The sequence below is a fragment of the Stenella coeruleoalba genome (genome assembly GCF_951394435.1).
Source record: "Stenella coeruleoalba genome assembly, chromosome: 19".
Lineage (NCBI taxonomy): Eukaryota > Metazoa > Chordata > Mammalia > Artiodactyla > Delphinidae > Stenella > Stenella coeruleoalba.
The window spans coordinates 41,545,000-41,559,672 of record NC_137165.1 but is presented as its reverse complement, the minus strand read 5'-3'; the positions used below and the strand labels follow the sequence as shown (position 1 = coordinate 41,559,672).

The following is a 14,673-nucleotide window of genomic DNA, read 5'->3' as shown; positions in this document are numbered from 1 at the left end:
AAAGTAACGATGATTTTAGTTTTTAAAAAATTCACGCATTTTGGTTATCTATAACTGAAAGTGGCGGTCCCTGGTAATCCTGCTCCCTAGACACTGGGGCTTAGAAGCTGCCACGGTTAACACTGCCATGTTTGTTCCTAGGAGAGAAGTTCTTGCCTCTCGGCGGCACAGATATTTTAGTGCCAGCAGAGGAGAAGCTTTCACTGGCTGGCCCCAGTCTGTCCCTGGTGGGCAGTGGGTAGCTGGAGTCAAAGAGCCTCTCTTACTTGTGCCCCTGATCAGGTCTGGTCCTAAATTATCTCATACCCTTAGATCAGGAAAGGGGAGTTCCGGGGACTCTCCGAGGATACCCACTGCCCTTTAAACATTCTTCCTTGCATCTAATCTCAATCTTCCAGGCCAAAGCCCATGTCCCCTCATTTTCTAGCCAACTTCTAACTCGGGACACCTGATGACCCTGGCCCCTACCTGATGTGGGACAGATTTCCTGCTGCATTGCTGCTCTAGGTGCAACTCAGAATGGGTTCCACTGACTTGGGGGCTTTTTCTTGTTCCCTGTTCTCTGGCAGATAGGAGGCACGGAGGAATATAAGATCTGCCGGGGCATCAAGGAGGGCCGCATCACCAAGCCCGTGGTCTGCTGGTGCATCGGGACCTGTGCCACCATGTTCTCCTCCGAGGTATAGCCATGACAGATCCCTGCTGGGCAGGGAGGCCGAGAGGGGGGGCGTCTGCGGGGAGCCGTGTGGTTGTCTTATGAAGCAGCTGGTTCCTTCGATAAACGTTTATTACCTGCTTGGTTCCTACAAGGTCCAGCTGGGGCCCTGCTCTCTAGAAGCTAAAATCCAGTTGGAAGAGACAAACTCATAGCCAGATTAAGGCCAGAACAAGGCTCTGAGTCCCTTCTCAGAGTAGAAGCAATTTACTGCCTGGAGGAGTTGAGGTGGCTTCCTGGAGAAGAGGAACCGCTCCTTAAGGAATAAGGAGGAATTTGCTGAGCGAGAGGGAGGCCTGGGAGGGAGAGGATACACCCTAGGCTCAGAGCTGGGGAGGGCGGTGGTGGGAAGTTCTGCACGGGGAGAAGCTGTAGAAGAAAACCTCTGTATGTGTTACCATGACCGGATGCCTGTGACAGTGCCTGTGGGCAGAAGTAAGTACAGCCTGTAGTGGACGTTAGATAGAAAAGCTCTGAGCTGTCGGACTCCTGCTGGGTGGGATCGGCCAGACCTCAGCCCCTGTAGTCCAGCTTAGACAATCCTCTATCTCGAAGATGGCCCACCTGGTGAGGATGAAACCGAGGAAACCACCACCTGTCACCCATCAGTTCATCAGTGGCTGAGCAGGCTCTGCGTGTAAGGCCTTGACCTCTGCTCTGTGTATATGAAATAAAACTCGGCCATCAAGGATTCCTGCAGCAATGATAATCCCTACGCTTAAACCCTTGATTCTTCGAGTTAGCCTGTCACCCTATCCTTTCCCCCGGATTGCTTGCCTTTCCCCTTCAGAGTCCTGCCCTCCTCCAAGTGGCAGTATTTTGTCCGATTGTAAAATGCACCTCTTTTGAACCAGCAGTTCCATTCCTGCAAATTTACTCTGTGGGTCTGCGTGCAAAAATATTTCAAGGTATGTGTACAAGGATGCTCACTGCAATGTTGCGATGGCAAGAAAAGGAAACACCCTAAACGCTGGTCGGGAGGGGACTGTGTCCTCACGGCACGGCCACGTAATTGGAAACCAGGCAGGAGAAGAGTGAGGTGGGTTTTGAGATGTCGACATAGAGTTCAGGTTATGTTGACTCTAAGAAGGGGCAGGGTGCGATAAATGCTTATCATAGGATCCATCTGGTGTAACTATGAACTGTGTACGTGTGTGTATCTGTTTTCTAAGTAAGTGAAACGGGAGGGAGCAGGTCACGGAATCCTGCCCATCGTCCAGGGCTGAGCTCCACTCTCACAGGCTTGAGAATCAGCTCTTGGTGGATCTGTGTGACTGGGGCAAGTCGTTTAGCCTCTCCGTACCTCAGTTTCCTGAGCTGTAAAAAGGGGATGATTCGGGATTGTTGCCTGACTTACATAAGAAGGTAACTGTAAAGGTCTGCCACATACAGGTCTTAGCAAATACTCATTTCCATTCTTCAACACACCTGTTCCATGAAGCGCTTCCTGATTCTCTTCACGGCTGCTCTCCCCTCCACCACAACAGCCAAAAATAATTCCTCCCTTCCCTCCAGGGTTTCTCTTCACCAGCTCTGCTTTATAAGAGCCCCCCACCTCCCCACTCCCATTATGCCGAGGGCACCTCCTAGAGGGCAAGGACCCTGCTCTTCTGTTTCTGGCCAGGTGCTCAGCATCGCCCCGTGGGTAGGGCAGGTCCTCAAGGTGTTCTGCTTTTTGATTCGCTTTTTTAACAACTTTCTTTGTATAGTTTCAAGGATATACAAATGTAGAATAGTACCTTGACAGGCCAGCTAATAAGTGCTTTTTGATTTCTTGAACAGGTCATATGACCTTGCAGAGCTTTCTGCCCTGTAGAGGAGATGAGCTAGGTAACATCCTCAGTTCAGTGCCTTGGGGAAACTGAACTGAGAACTGGGCTATGGGAGTAGAGACAAGGGGACAGTGGTAAGGTGGCATTTTCACACAACACTGGTCCTGTAGCAGTGGTCCCCAAAACAAAAACAAACAACGGGAAGCTTCTGTAATTATGAACATGCAATATCATCTCTCTCCCTTCTAAAAGCTTTAGTGTTAGCTTTGAGAAATCTGAGTTACACTTGCTTAACTTCCTTGGACGTAGTGTTCTCTAAGTTTATGTGAGTACAGAACCTCCTTCCCACCCCATCCACCCATGCAGATTAAATGCTACAAAGAAGGCATTGGGAACCCACTTTGAAGCATGTGTCTTCAAGCCTCGCTAACTGGAGCAGTGGCTCCTAACCTTTTCAACACTTGAGCCCCTTTTGTTATATGTCGTGCTAGAGCACAGCGAGAGGCCACATTGCCTGGTTCAAATGCTACCACGTACTACCTGTGTGACCTTGGGCAAGTGACTCTACCCCTCTGTGCTTCCATTTCCTTGTTGAGAGGAAACAGTCATAGCTACTGAATGATGACATTTGCAAAGCTCTTAGAAAAGTGCCTGGACACAGTGTTATTTAAACAGGGAAGGTATTGTTATGATTACCCACCACACCTGCCCTAATCAGGGTTTTATACCAAGTTTCAATAGGTTAATTCCTTTTCCTTGTTGCTGAATCAGAGACAACAGGTAACACGTAGCTCTTCTGATTGGTTTTCTCTTCCCTCTCGCTCCCCATAACAGTTACCCCTCCATATTCTGTTGAGTTTATAGTTTAATCTTAGTTCATGCTCAGGTGGAAGGGGGCAATAGCTAATTGGCTCCCTGTGATCATTGCTAAGTAGGAATACAGTACAGGCCAAATGGTGCAAAATCTGACTTTTTTTTTTTTTTTTTTGCGGTACTCGGGCCTCTCACTGTTGTGGCCTCTCCCGTTGCGGAGCACAGTCTCCGGACGCGCAGGTTCAGCGGCCATGGCTCACGTGCCCAGCCGCTCCGCAGCACGTGTGATCCTCCCGGACTGGGGCACAAACCCACGTCCCCTGCATCGGCAGGCGGACTCTCAACCACTACGCCACCAGGGAAGCCCAAAATCTGACTTTTTATAAGAAGCTGGAAATGTGTTGTTGTTGTTGTTATTAATTAATTTATTTACTGGTTTTTGGCTGCGTTGGGTACTCGTTGCTGCACACAGACTTTCTCTAGTTGCGGACGGGGGTTACTCTTCATGGCGGTGCGCGGGCTTCTCATTGTGGTGGCTTCTCCTGTTGCTGGGCATGGGCACTAGGCGCGCGGGCTTCAGTAGTTGTGGCACGCAGGCTCAGTAGCTGTGGCGCACGGGCTTAGTTGTTCCGCGGCATGTGGGATCTTCCCGGACCAGGGCTCGAACCCGTGTCCCCTGCATTGGCAGGCGGATTCGTAACCACTGCGCCACCAGGGAAGTCCCATTTGTATTTTTAATGATACCTTCTGGTGTTCTGTTTTGCTTAATAAGGGTACATCCTTTATACAAAGTATGCGCAGGACAGTCAGATCATGCCTATAAGCTCAGCTTAGCTAAGGTTGGCAGTTTGTAACTTCTCACAGTTGCTCGAAACTAATGGCTATTCTCTGTCTCCCTACCCCCACCCCAACAAGTGCCCCACGGGAAGCCAGATGAAGGTGTTTGTGGAGTTGGGCACCTGGCTTGGTGTCCTGGGTGTAGTGCACCAGATGTGTGACCTTGAGTAAGCCCTTGAACTGCTTGCTGCCTCGGGTTCTCATCTGTGAATGAGAGTCAGCCATCGTGCCTATTTATTGAGCCTTCTGGAGGCTTGAAGTGATTCACATAGAGCACTGAGTGGGGTCCGGCCTATAATCAGTGCTGATGGTCCCAGGAGCCTTTGTCCTCTCTTTCGGGGGATTAACAGGCCTGGTAAAGCCGTTCTCCTTTGCCTTCCAGGTACAGTTCGGCCACGCTGGAGCTTGTGCCAACCAGGCTTCTGAAACTGCAGTAGCCAAAAACCAGGCTTTGAAGGAGGCTGGAGTGTTTGTGCCCCGGAGCTTCGATGAGCTTGGAGAGATCATCCAGTACGCGGAGCTGGTGGAGCATGCCACCTCCCTGTCCCTTTCCCATTCCCTCCCGAGGACAGCACCCTCTCCAAAATATAGGTGTCTGATATTCCTGGACCCTCTCAGGTGTCTAAGGCAGCTCTACGGATGGTGCAAAATCCTTTCTTTTTGGCTGTCATTTTGTTTTGTTTCTAGAAGCAGCAGTTACGCGCCGTTCAGACTGGTGTTAAAAACATTCCGTTTCTGAGCCTACCTAGTTGGCGGGCCATAAATGAGAGAAGGGCATAGAAACATTAGAAAATGTCATCTCAAACCAATTGATAAAGAGCTGCTAGATAAGCTATTGTCTCTTCCTGTTCCTTCCCTCTGGCTTTCCATGGCCTCCAGATTCTCAGCCTTCTCTAAAGCCCCATTCAGAGGCGGTGGGGCAGGCCTTGGCTAGAACCTGTTTTCGTTTAGTTCTCGGGAATCCACCTGGTAACTGCTGACAGGAGGGGATACAGAGCTGGGAAACTCTGGGGTAAGAGGGAGGAGCGTTCGTGGGGCAGCTTAAAGAGCCCAGAAGAATAAAATCCACATGGATGTCTTTTCTCCTCCCCTTCCCCTGCCTCCCAGGTCCGTGTACGAGGATCTCGTGGCCAGAGGGGTCATCATACCTGCTCAGGAGGTGCCGCCTCCGACGGTACCCATGGACTACTCTTGGGCCAGGGTAGGTGCCACGTGTGTCCCTGACTGTGTGGGCAAGGTGCACTGGAGCTTGTGAGGTGGCCCCTTTTGACCAGCAGGTGAAACAAATGCAGGGCCCAGGAGGGCAAGGGGCGGCGTGTATCTCCCACAGCTGTGTGGCCTGACCTGGGGACGGGGGCTGGGGACAGACGATGTCCTCTAGAGCTGTTTGCACCTGCTAAGAGATTTCAGGCTACTTGTCTAAGGCGGGGGCATAGATAAAGAGGGAATTTTCTTATATACAAGAACTCTTAGAAATCAATTTAAAAAAAAATAATTTATAAATTATTTACTTATTTTTGGCTGCGTTGGGTCTTCGTTGCTGCACGCGGGCTTTCTCTAATTGCGGCGAGCGGGGGCTACTCTTCGTTGCGGTGCGCGAGCTTCTCATTGCGGTGGCTTCTCTTGTGGAGCACAGGCTCTAGGCGCGCGGGCTTCAGTAGTTGTGGCACACGGGCTCAGTAGTTGTGGCTCGCGGGCTCTAGAGCGCAGGCTCAGTAGTTGTGGCTCGCGGGCTCTAGAGCACAGGCTTAGTAGTTGTGGCACACGGGCTTACTTGCTCTGCGGCATGTGGGATCTTCCTGGACCAGGGATCGAACCCGTGTCCCCTGCACTGACAGGTGGATTCTTAACCACTGTGCCACCAGGGAAGTCCCTAGAAAATCAATTTTTAAAAGACCAGTACCCATTAGAAAAATGGATAGGAGATGTCCTTTCAACATAAAGAGATGCTCAACTTCACTCTATGAAAAAACCAAAGTAGAAGCTGTGACACCAATTTTGCTCTACAGGTCAGCAAAGAGAAAAAAAAAACAGTTCTCTGATACATTGTTTGTATGGGTGTGAGGAGGCTGCTACATTCATTCATTGGTGGCGAGAGTGGAATTGACACAGCCTTTGTGAAAGGCAGTTGGGTAATGTCAATCCAATTTAACAGCACTCCTACCTTATGGCCCGGCCGTTCCAAGTCTGGAAAGCTCCTTCCAGGAAATGCTTGCATACACACACTTGTTCAAGAATATTTTTCTAGTTGATGGTCATCAGTGGAGGAATGGCCAACCTGTAGGATTGTCATACGAGGGGATACTCTACAGTAGTTAAAAGGAATGAACTAGATCTACGTATGTGCTGACACGTGTAGAGCTCAGATTCATTGAGTGACCAGCACATTATAGGACAGTATTTATATTATGATTATGAAAAATGTAGGCACGCAAAACACCGTTGTCTCTTCTCCACGTGTCTATGCGTGTAAATAAAAGTGGAGTAAGAAAGGTCCAGAAAGATGTCCACTAAACTAAGAAACACGAAGGCAGAAAAACCAAGATGGGGTGGAGGTCAAAGGCAACATGATTTTAGCTGTTCTAGTGTGGATTTTTTAAAAGGAGGATGTATTCATGTTGCTTCTATTAAAACATAACTTAAAAGCATTTCTTAAGTTCACGAGGGATAATTGAAGAAATGGGCTTGGACAGAGTTAGCTGATGCGACCCCTGTTGTGCCCCAACTCTGGAAACGGAGGATTCAGGAGCTCAGTCCCTCCCCCAGGGAAAGGACGTGTTGAGGGGATTCCCCATTTTCCCAGCCATGTGCCTCATTGTTTTGCTGGGGGACTGGTAGCTGTGTGTAGAGTATTTTAAAAATTGTCCCTTGGGAGTCATTCTTCCATTTCTTAGCCAGGCGACCTGGGGCTGGTTACTCTGTTTGTGAGGTTAAAATGAACCCCTGGATTTCAACAGCTTAGCGAACTGCCTGGGCCCGCAAACGCTTGGTAAGGACCAGCAACAGTGCCCAGGCTGAGCGGGTGCCATGGCGTGACTGCTCCTATTTTCTGCGCCCCACATGATCTAATAAAAGGGCTTTTGCGTTTCCTTCTTGGGAGGACTTTGAGAGCCATTGCTTGGCCGCCAGAATTTGAGACCTGCCTGGGACACTGGTTCTGGGCACAGACAGTGGGGCTGTTGTGGGAAAATCTCTGTGGTCACCACAGCCCTGCTTGCCTCTGCCCCCATCTCTGCTCAGGAGCTGGGCTTGATCCGCAAACCTGCCTCGTTCATGACCAGCATCTGTGATGAGCGAGGCCAGGAGCTCATCTACGCGGGCATGCCCATCACTGAGGTCTTCAAGGAGGAGATGGGCATCGGCGGGGTCCTCGGCCTCCTCTGGTTCCAGAAAAGGTGAGGCGTGGAGGGCAGAAGATGGCAGGGCCCCGTGACTCAGAGTTAATTTTCTTCCCCTGACAAGGGAGTGGGAGTGGGCAGCCTTGGGGACCATGTCCAGGTCCACTCTTTATGGCCACAGATCAATTGAAAGGTCAGAGAGAAGAGATAAAGGCTGTTCCTAGGTCTTCCAAGGACAGAAAGGCCAGCCTTAACCAAGAGAAGTAGAAAGCAATGACCTCATCAGGGATCTTGTATCAGCCCCTTTCCCATGGGAACTTTTAAAGAAACGGGCCAGAGTTGAATGCAGGCCTCTTTGAGAGAAAGGTAGGGGTTAGCAAAGGAGGTCTAGAGGCGTCCAGTAGCTTAAGGAGTGCAGGCCTGCTGGAGTTGCTGAACCGGCACAGTTAAAGTACCTTGTATTGTGTCCTCTGTAAATTTGTGTCTCATCAGCCTGCATGGAGAAAAAAATTGGTTTTCTCTGCAGCTCCCAAGCTTAGCCCTCCCCTGGGGCTGACAGTTGGGCAAGGAGGCCGATGAGTACATGTTCACAGAGCCCTGGCTTGGAGTGGCTCTGGGCAGAAAGCCAGGTGGAAGTCTTGGTTTGTGTCCTGCCCTCACCTGAAGAGAGATGGGTCTTGGACCTGCTTTGGACCCTTTGGGAAAAGTTCAAGGGTTGTAACACCCGAGCAGGTTTTACTGTGTGTGCTCTTGCGTCCCCACGGCTCCAGACTTTGGTTTTTGTTTGTTTTTTTGTTTTTTGGGATTTTTTTGGCTGCACCGCTCAGCATGTGGGATCTTGTTTTTGGGGGGTTTTTTTGACTGCGCCGCACGGCTTGCGGGATCTTAGTTCCCCAACCAGGGATTGAACCCGTGCCCTCGGCAGTGAAAGCATAGAGTCCTAACCACTGGACCGCCAGGGAATTCCCCAGACTTTGTTCTTAATCATTAGCTGGGAGGCTGATCACTGTGCACTGTGAAAGGGACAGGGATCTCACCTCCTCTCTGTCTGGCATGTGGAGAGCAGTAACCACAAAAAAGGTCACATCCTGTCACAGCAACTCAGGCTGAAAACTGCCTAAAGAAGAGATTTCAAACCCTGCTTGCTAACCTCAGTTCTAAAAGCAGTATTTGATCTGGGCGACATCCAGAGCCACTCAGGAATCAGAGGGCGCTGCCTTGGAGTTGTAAGATAGTATTAGGCCTGGATTGGGAGGTTGCTACCTTTCTTGAGTTTGAGTGACTTGTTCAAGGAGACGGGAGACAGGAGGACCGTGGCCTTGTCAGCGTATCTCCTGTTCAGCCTCTTGCCTTTGTTCCAGTTCTCCTGTCCTCTCCCCTTTACGCCCCCCTCCAGGTTGCCCAAGTACTCCTGCCAGTTCATTGAGATGTGCCTGATGGTGACGGCTGATCACGGGCCAGCCGTCTCTGGGGCTCACAACACCATCATCTGTGCTCGGGCCGGGAAGGACCTGGTTTCCAGCCTCACCTCGGGACTGCTCACCATCGTGAGTACCGTCATCCTGGGAGGTAAACAGCAGGGACACCAGGCTTTAGCATCATGCCGCCTGGCTGCAGGAGGGTCGTAGAGGGAGCCGTGGAGTGTGACACCCCGTGCTGGGGGCTGTTCAGGGCACGCCGGATTGGCCTGCGAAGCTGAAGGGGACTCCGACAGCTTGGGGCGACATGGGCTGGCTTCTCCTATAGGGCGACCGGTTTGGGGGTGCCCTGGATGCAGCAGCCAAGATGTTCAGCAAGGCCTTCGACAGTGGCATCATCCCCATGGAGTTTGTGAACAAGATGAAGAAGGAAGGAAAACTCATCATGGGCATTGGTCACCGAGTGAAATCGGTAAGTTGTCGCTCTCAAGGCACTGGATCTACGGGGTGGATGAGGATGAGAGAGCACTGATCTAGTTGGGCACAGCCGGGCTCTCGGCTCCCAACATGAAAAGCTTTGTTGACAGATGCCAGCACTGAGGCAGCTGTTTTTTTTTGTTTTTTTTGTGGTACGCGGGCCTCTCACTGCTGTGGCCTCTCCCACTGCGGAGCACAGGCTCCGGATGCTCAGGCTCAGCGGCCATGGCTCACGGGCCCAGCCGCCCCGCGGCATGTGGGATCTTCCCGGATGGGGGCACGAACCCGTGTCCCCTGCATCGGCAGGCGGACTCTCAACCACTGCGCCACCAGGGAAGCCCGAGGCAGCTTTTTTTCCATTATAATACAGACTGCCCTTAAACAGTTTTTATTGTGTTCAGTTGTGGTGTGAAAATACGATGAGCTGGAAACTTGGTAACTTTAGCTTCCCAGGTGAATCTTAATAGGAGAAAGGACTGAGGTCAGGGTTAAGGGGACATATTGGTCACCTTAGGCTACATGAATGCTGCAGGTTGCGGTAACAAACAACTCCGAAAATCCCAGTGGCTCACGGCAGCAAAGGTTTGTTTCTTACTCATCCTCCATCCACTGTGGGTTGGCTACGGTGACGGCTCTGTCATCTCCACCGAAGGAGCAGCCCCTATCCAGGAGGTGCTGGTCTCGTGTCAGGAGGAAAACAGCTGTGGCAGAACCACGAGAAAGCTCTTGAAGCTTCTGTTTGGATGTTGCACAGCCCCTTTTTTTCACTGACATTTCATCGGCCAAAGCAAGTCAGTGTGGTTAAGCCTGACACCACTGGGGCAGGAAGAGTAATAAAATCAGGGCCAGCCCGATTGGGAGAGGCCAGCGTGACTATTCTAAGTAATTAATAGAGTCTCTCACAGGGCACGTAGTCCTCTGTGTGTCCTGTGTGAGCTGTGTTTAGAAATCAAAGGCAACGAGAGAAGGGGAGCTGCTCGGGGTCCTTGGCTCCGTAGCTCCGGAACCCTCACTCTGCTGCTCTGAGCGGGGTGTATGACTCACATTAATACAAGAGGGTCATGCGTGCGATCCAGGCATCCCCGTGCTGGGCCAGCTCAGGGTAGATCCAGAGGCAGCTGGATGGCAAAGGCTGAACCAGGGACGGTGGTTCCTTCTGAGGGATGTTGCATCTGGGCTCACAGAACTTGGCTCAGCCATCGCCACCTCCCAGGCAGACGGCACACGCACAGCGCAGGGCATCTTCCCCAGCTAGCGGCAGGCCTGTGTTGCCACGCCCAGTCTTTGGGTGCCTTCCTTCCTGGACTCCATCCTGACCTTGCGTGTCTTGGCCAAGGGAGGAGGTCCCTGTGGTATCGGGACTTGGCGGGCGCCTAACCTGTCTCACTACCCCCCCCACCCCCAACAGGTGATTAGTGTGGGTCTCTGAACAGAAGGTTCATCTCCATTCATCTCAGGTCCAGACGTTTTCCTGGAATTTCAGGGATGCTTTGCTGCTCCACTGCCAACACGTGCTTGCTTAGTTAAAAACCTAGAACTTGGTTACAGCTTCACTACGTTGCCAAGCTGGTGGGCAGTATGGCTAGCGGCTAGAACCTCAGACTTCCCATTGAGGGTAGGCGCCCCAGCCCTGCTGCCTGACCCTATGGCTGACTTACCCAACATCGCCACAGCTCAGGTGGTTTTGAGGCTCAAATAAGATATGAGAGGACGTCAAAAAACCTTAAGCCCCACAGCAGTGTCGTGATCTGTGCTGCATGGAATCATACATGTGGATCAAGTCCCTGAAACACACCTCCTGGATATGACACGTACAGTTGTGTCCACCTGTGTGAGACACAAGCATGAACGTATCTTTTTTTTTTTTCCCCCTTTGGCCGTGCCACACAGCATGCAGAATCTTAGTTCCCCAACCAGGGATCCAGGCCCCAGCAATGAAAGCGCAGAGTCCTAACCACTGGACCACCAGGGTATTCCCAGGAACATGTCTTTTAACAGCAGTGTTAGAGTGGGTTCCTCTGTAACTTTGGGTCACTTCCTAGATAAACAACCCAGACATGCGCGTGCAGATCCTCAAAGATTACGTCAGACAGCACTTCCCTGCCACACCCCTGCTTGACTACGCCCTGGAAGTAGAGAAGATTACCACCTCGAAGGTAAAAAAGAAAATGTCCCTAATGCCCGAATCAGAGTTTTGGCTGAATTTCTCGGGGAAAATGAGAGCCAGGTTACATTTTGACTGTGCAGCTAAAATTGAACCTGGTTTTCTGGAAACTTTTGTTTCTGTTGTTTAACTAAGTTGAACAGGCGTACTAAGTGTCAACGAGGGGTTGGGTCCTTTGCTAGACATTGGGAATTAAGTAAGACACTGTCTCTCCTAATCAACTGGGATGTTTTGGCGGGAGCCTTTTAAATGGTGGTCAGGAATTCGTAGTAATAGTTGTCATGGTAATAGTGGAACATTACGAGGAACAAAAATGAGTAATAATGATAAATACTTGGAATTTTTTTTGCCTTCCCAGAAACCAAACCTTATCCTGAATGTAGACGGTTTAATTGGAGTTGCATTTGTAGACATGCTCAGAAACTGTGGGTCCTTCACTCGGTGAGCTTGCAGCTATATTCTTCTTCCTAATGCCTACTGATTTTTCTGGTTTCCTCCCAACTCTAAAAGCAATGCATGCTCATTAGAGAGGATTTAGGAAATATGGAGAGGTATGAAGAAGAAAAACAGTGCCTCTACACCTACCATCCAGAACATCCCTTTTATCTACTTTGAGTTCAAAGAGAGCTAGCTTCTCATTCCTGGGCAGAAATTGTACTTTCTTGGGGGAGGAGGGCAGTCATGTGAGCCATTGTAAAACTACAAGTGGATTGTGTGTTGCAGGGAGGAAGCTGATGAATATATTGACATTGGAGCCCTCAATGGCATCTTTGTGCTGGGGAGGAGTATGGGCTTCATTGGTGAGTTGGCAGTAAGAGTTCTGTGTGTTTGTTTTTGTGTTTTTTGTTTGTGTTTCTGTTTTTGTTTGTTTTACCCCATGGTTCAGGTATACCACTTAACCTATGTGGCCAGTTTCTGGGAGAGAGATGACACATTGTCTTAATCATTGTTCCTAATCCTTCCTTTCTTAAACTTCTGCCTTATCTTTATCTTTGTTCCTTTGTTCTTGGAAATGAGTTTGATTGCTAGCCCAGGAAAACAGAATGAAGTCCAATAGTTCCCTTTTACCAAGGCTGGCATCTGCCTGGGGGATGGATCGGGATGTCCTTCCCCATTTGTTTTGTATTAGTTAAGATTTCCCTTCCTTATCTCCTCCCCCTCACCAAAATTTTAAAAACTCACCAACTCTTAACAAAAAGATGCGTTTGCTTCATGTTAGGACACTATCTCGATCAGAAGAGGCTGAAGCAGGGGCTGTATCGTCACCCATGGGATGATATCTCATACGTTCTTCCGGAGCACATGAGCATGTAATGGAGCCAGGAACCCTGCCACAGTAAAGTGAAGACGAGAACGCCTCCCCCCACCCCCGGGAAATAGCCACAGACCGCTGGCACTGGAGCTTGCTTAAAGGGTGGGCCTGGAATGTAAACAGCCACCAGTGTACAGGCACCGAAGACCAACACCCACAGGCTAACACTGTTCAGTCTACACAAAGAAGCTTAATATTTTTTTTATAAGCATAGAAATAAGAACCCAGCCAATACTTGTAACATTTGCTTTGCTACCCGCTGTATTTATTATATGGAAGCATCTAAGCACTGTCAGGATAGTGTTTTTCCTCATTGTAGGGTGTTACAATGTTGCTTTCTTTTTTCCATTAGTTAAAAAAATGTTTTCCCCTTGAAGGAAGGGAATGACACTTTTAAGACCTCAAGATACTCTCCACTTAAAGGACCCCTAATATGTTGTTTTTCCTTTTCGCCCTCCTCATATAACCTGAAGAGCATTGTATTAATCTGATTTTTTTTTTTTAGGATCTTTTCGTATGTTGTGTGTTAAGAGTTTGTTTGGTATCCCCCTGAAATGTTCCATGTTGCAGACCAATGTCAGGGGGACATTGGATCCATTGCATCCTTAGCCATTGTTACAGAATATGTGGAGCAGTAATTTAAAATGTAAAGTCATAACATACATGTGTTTAAAATGGAAGCGCCAAGCAAAAAGCTGTGAAATGTCTTGTGTCTTGACATTCTCTGTATTTATGCAACTGACTTGTCTGTTATCGACTTGTCCTCAGTTTGCATCTGTAATCCACAAAGATTCTGGGCAGCTGCCACCTCAGTCTCTCCTCTGTATTATCATAGTTTGGTTTAAATAAACTATATAGTAACAATGAAAACATACTGCTGTCTCATGTCATCCATTTCCTTTCATCTGCATTCCTTTGAAGTGTACTTTCTAATAGTTTTACTACATGTAGTTTTAAAAATGTTCGTCCATCTCTTAAAAAAAAAAAGAATCAAAATACTCTCTTCAAAAAACCCCCACTATCTTCTCCCGTGAATCTGTACCTTCCATTTCTCAGTGAATGGGAACCAAAGCTTTACTTAGATACTCAAGCCAAAAGCCTGCCTTCACTTCTCTGGTTGCCAAGTCCTGTCGATTTACCCCTCCGATCTACGCATATCTGGTCTGATAACTTAGTGCCCTTAGTTCCACTTTTGTCCCCTTACGGTCCATTCTCCACACAGCCACCAGCGACATTTTAAAACAGGCATCTGATTGAGCCACTCCCTTGCTTAAAGCCCCAAAGTGGCTTTTATTTATCTTTTTAACAAGTATGTATGGAACAGTAACTGTGGACCAAGCACTATGTAAAACACCTGACAAGCATCTCATTTAATCCTCACAGCGGTCTTCCAATCTAGATAGTATCCCATTTTTTAGAAAGATAAATTAGTTCAGAGATAATAAGTAACTTGCTCACCCGCATCCACTTAACTGGGGCTCAGTCTCGAGTCTTTTTTTTCTTTTTCAATTTTTACTCCAAGGCCATTCTAAACTTTTAAATAAAAATCCAGTGTTGCCACCCAAGACAACACTGGGTGAGGGTCTAAGGGGGCTTTTGTTTTACAAAACGATCACGAAGAGCACGCTGCTCTCTAAGGGGATGGAAACAGCCATCCTCCCAAGGGCGTGTGGATGGGCGGCCCCCGGGGAGACTGTCATAACTGGGGAGCATTACGTTTGCACCTTACCTGAGGGGGACGCGTTAGGGCGGGGGGGGGCGCATGCGCAGACCCAGCGGCGGCCGGCTCCGCCCCGCGCCCACTATTTATTCCCAGAATCCCTCTGT

At 49.3% G+C, this 14,673-nt stretch overlaps 1 protein-coding gene across 2 annotated transcripts in view; it reads left to right on the top strand.

The window, feature by feature from the left end:
* Positions 1-14,105, top strand: part of ACLY (ATP citrate lyase) — a 42,768-nt gene extending 28,663 nt beyond the window's left edge. Inside the window, exons 20-29 of one of the 2 annotated variants that reach the window (XM_079904263.1) lie at positions 570-680; positions 4,520-4,647; positions 5,245-5,338; positions 7,378-7,532; positions 8,872-9,022; positions 9,222-9,365; positions 11,413-11,526; positions 11,893-11,975; positions 12,258-12,334; positions 12,754-14,105. In XM_079904263.1, coding sequence (XP_079760389.1) covers positions 570-680; positions 4,520-4,647; positions 5,245-5,338; positions 7,378-7,532; positions 8,872-9,022; positions 9,222-9,365; positions 11,413-11,526; positions 11,893-11,975; positions 12,258-12,334; positions 12,754-12,848 — 1,152 coding nt within the window. In that variant the 3' untranslated portion in view covers positions 12,849-14,105. The remainder of the gene's footprint in view (positions 1-569; positions 681-4,519; positions 4,648-5,244; positions 5,339-7,377; positions 7,533-8,871; positions 9,023-9,221; positions 9,366-11,412; positions 11,527-11,892; positions 11,976-12,257; positions 12,335-12,753) is intronic. The other variant, XM_079904264.1, reaches the window with a different exon arrangement.
* Positions 14,106-14,673: the final 568 nt, after the last annotated feature.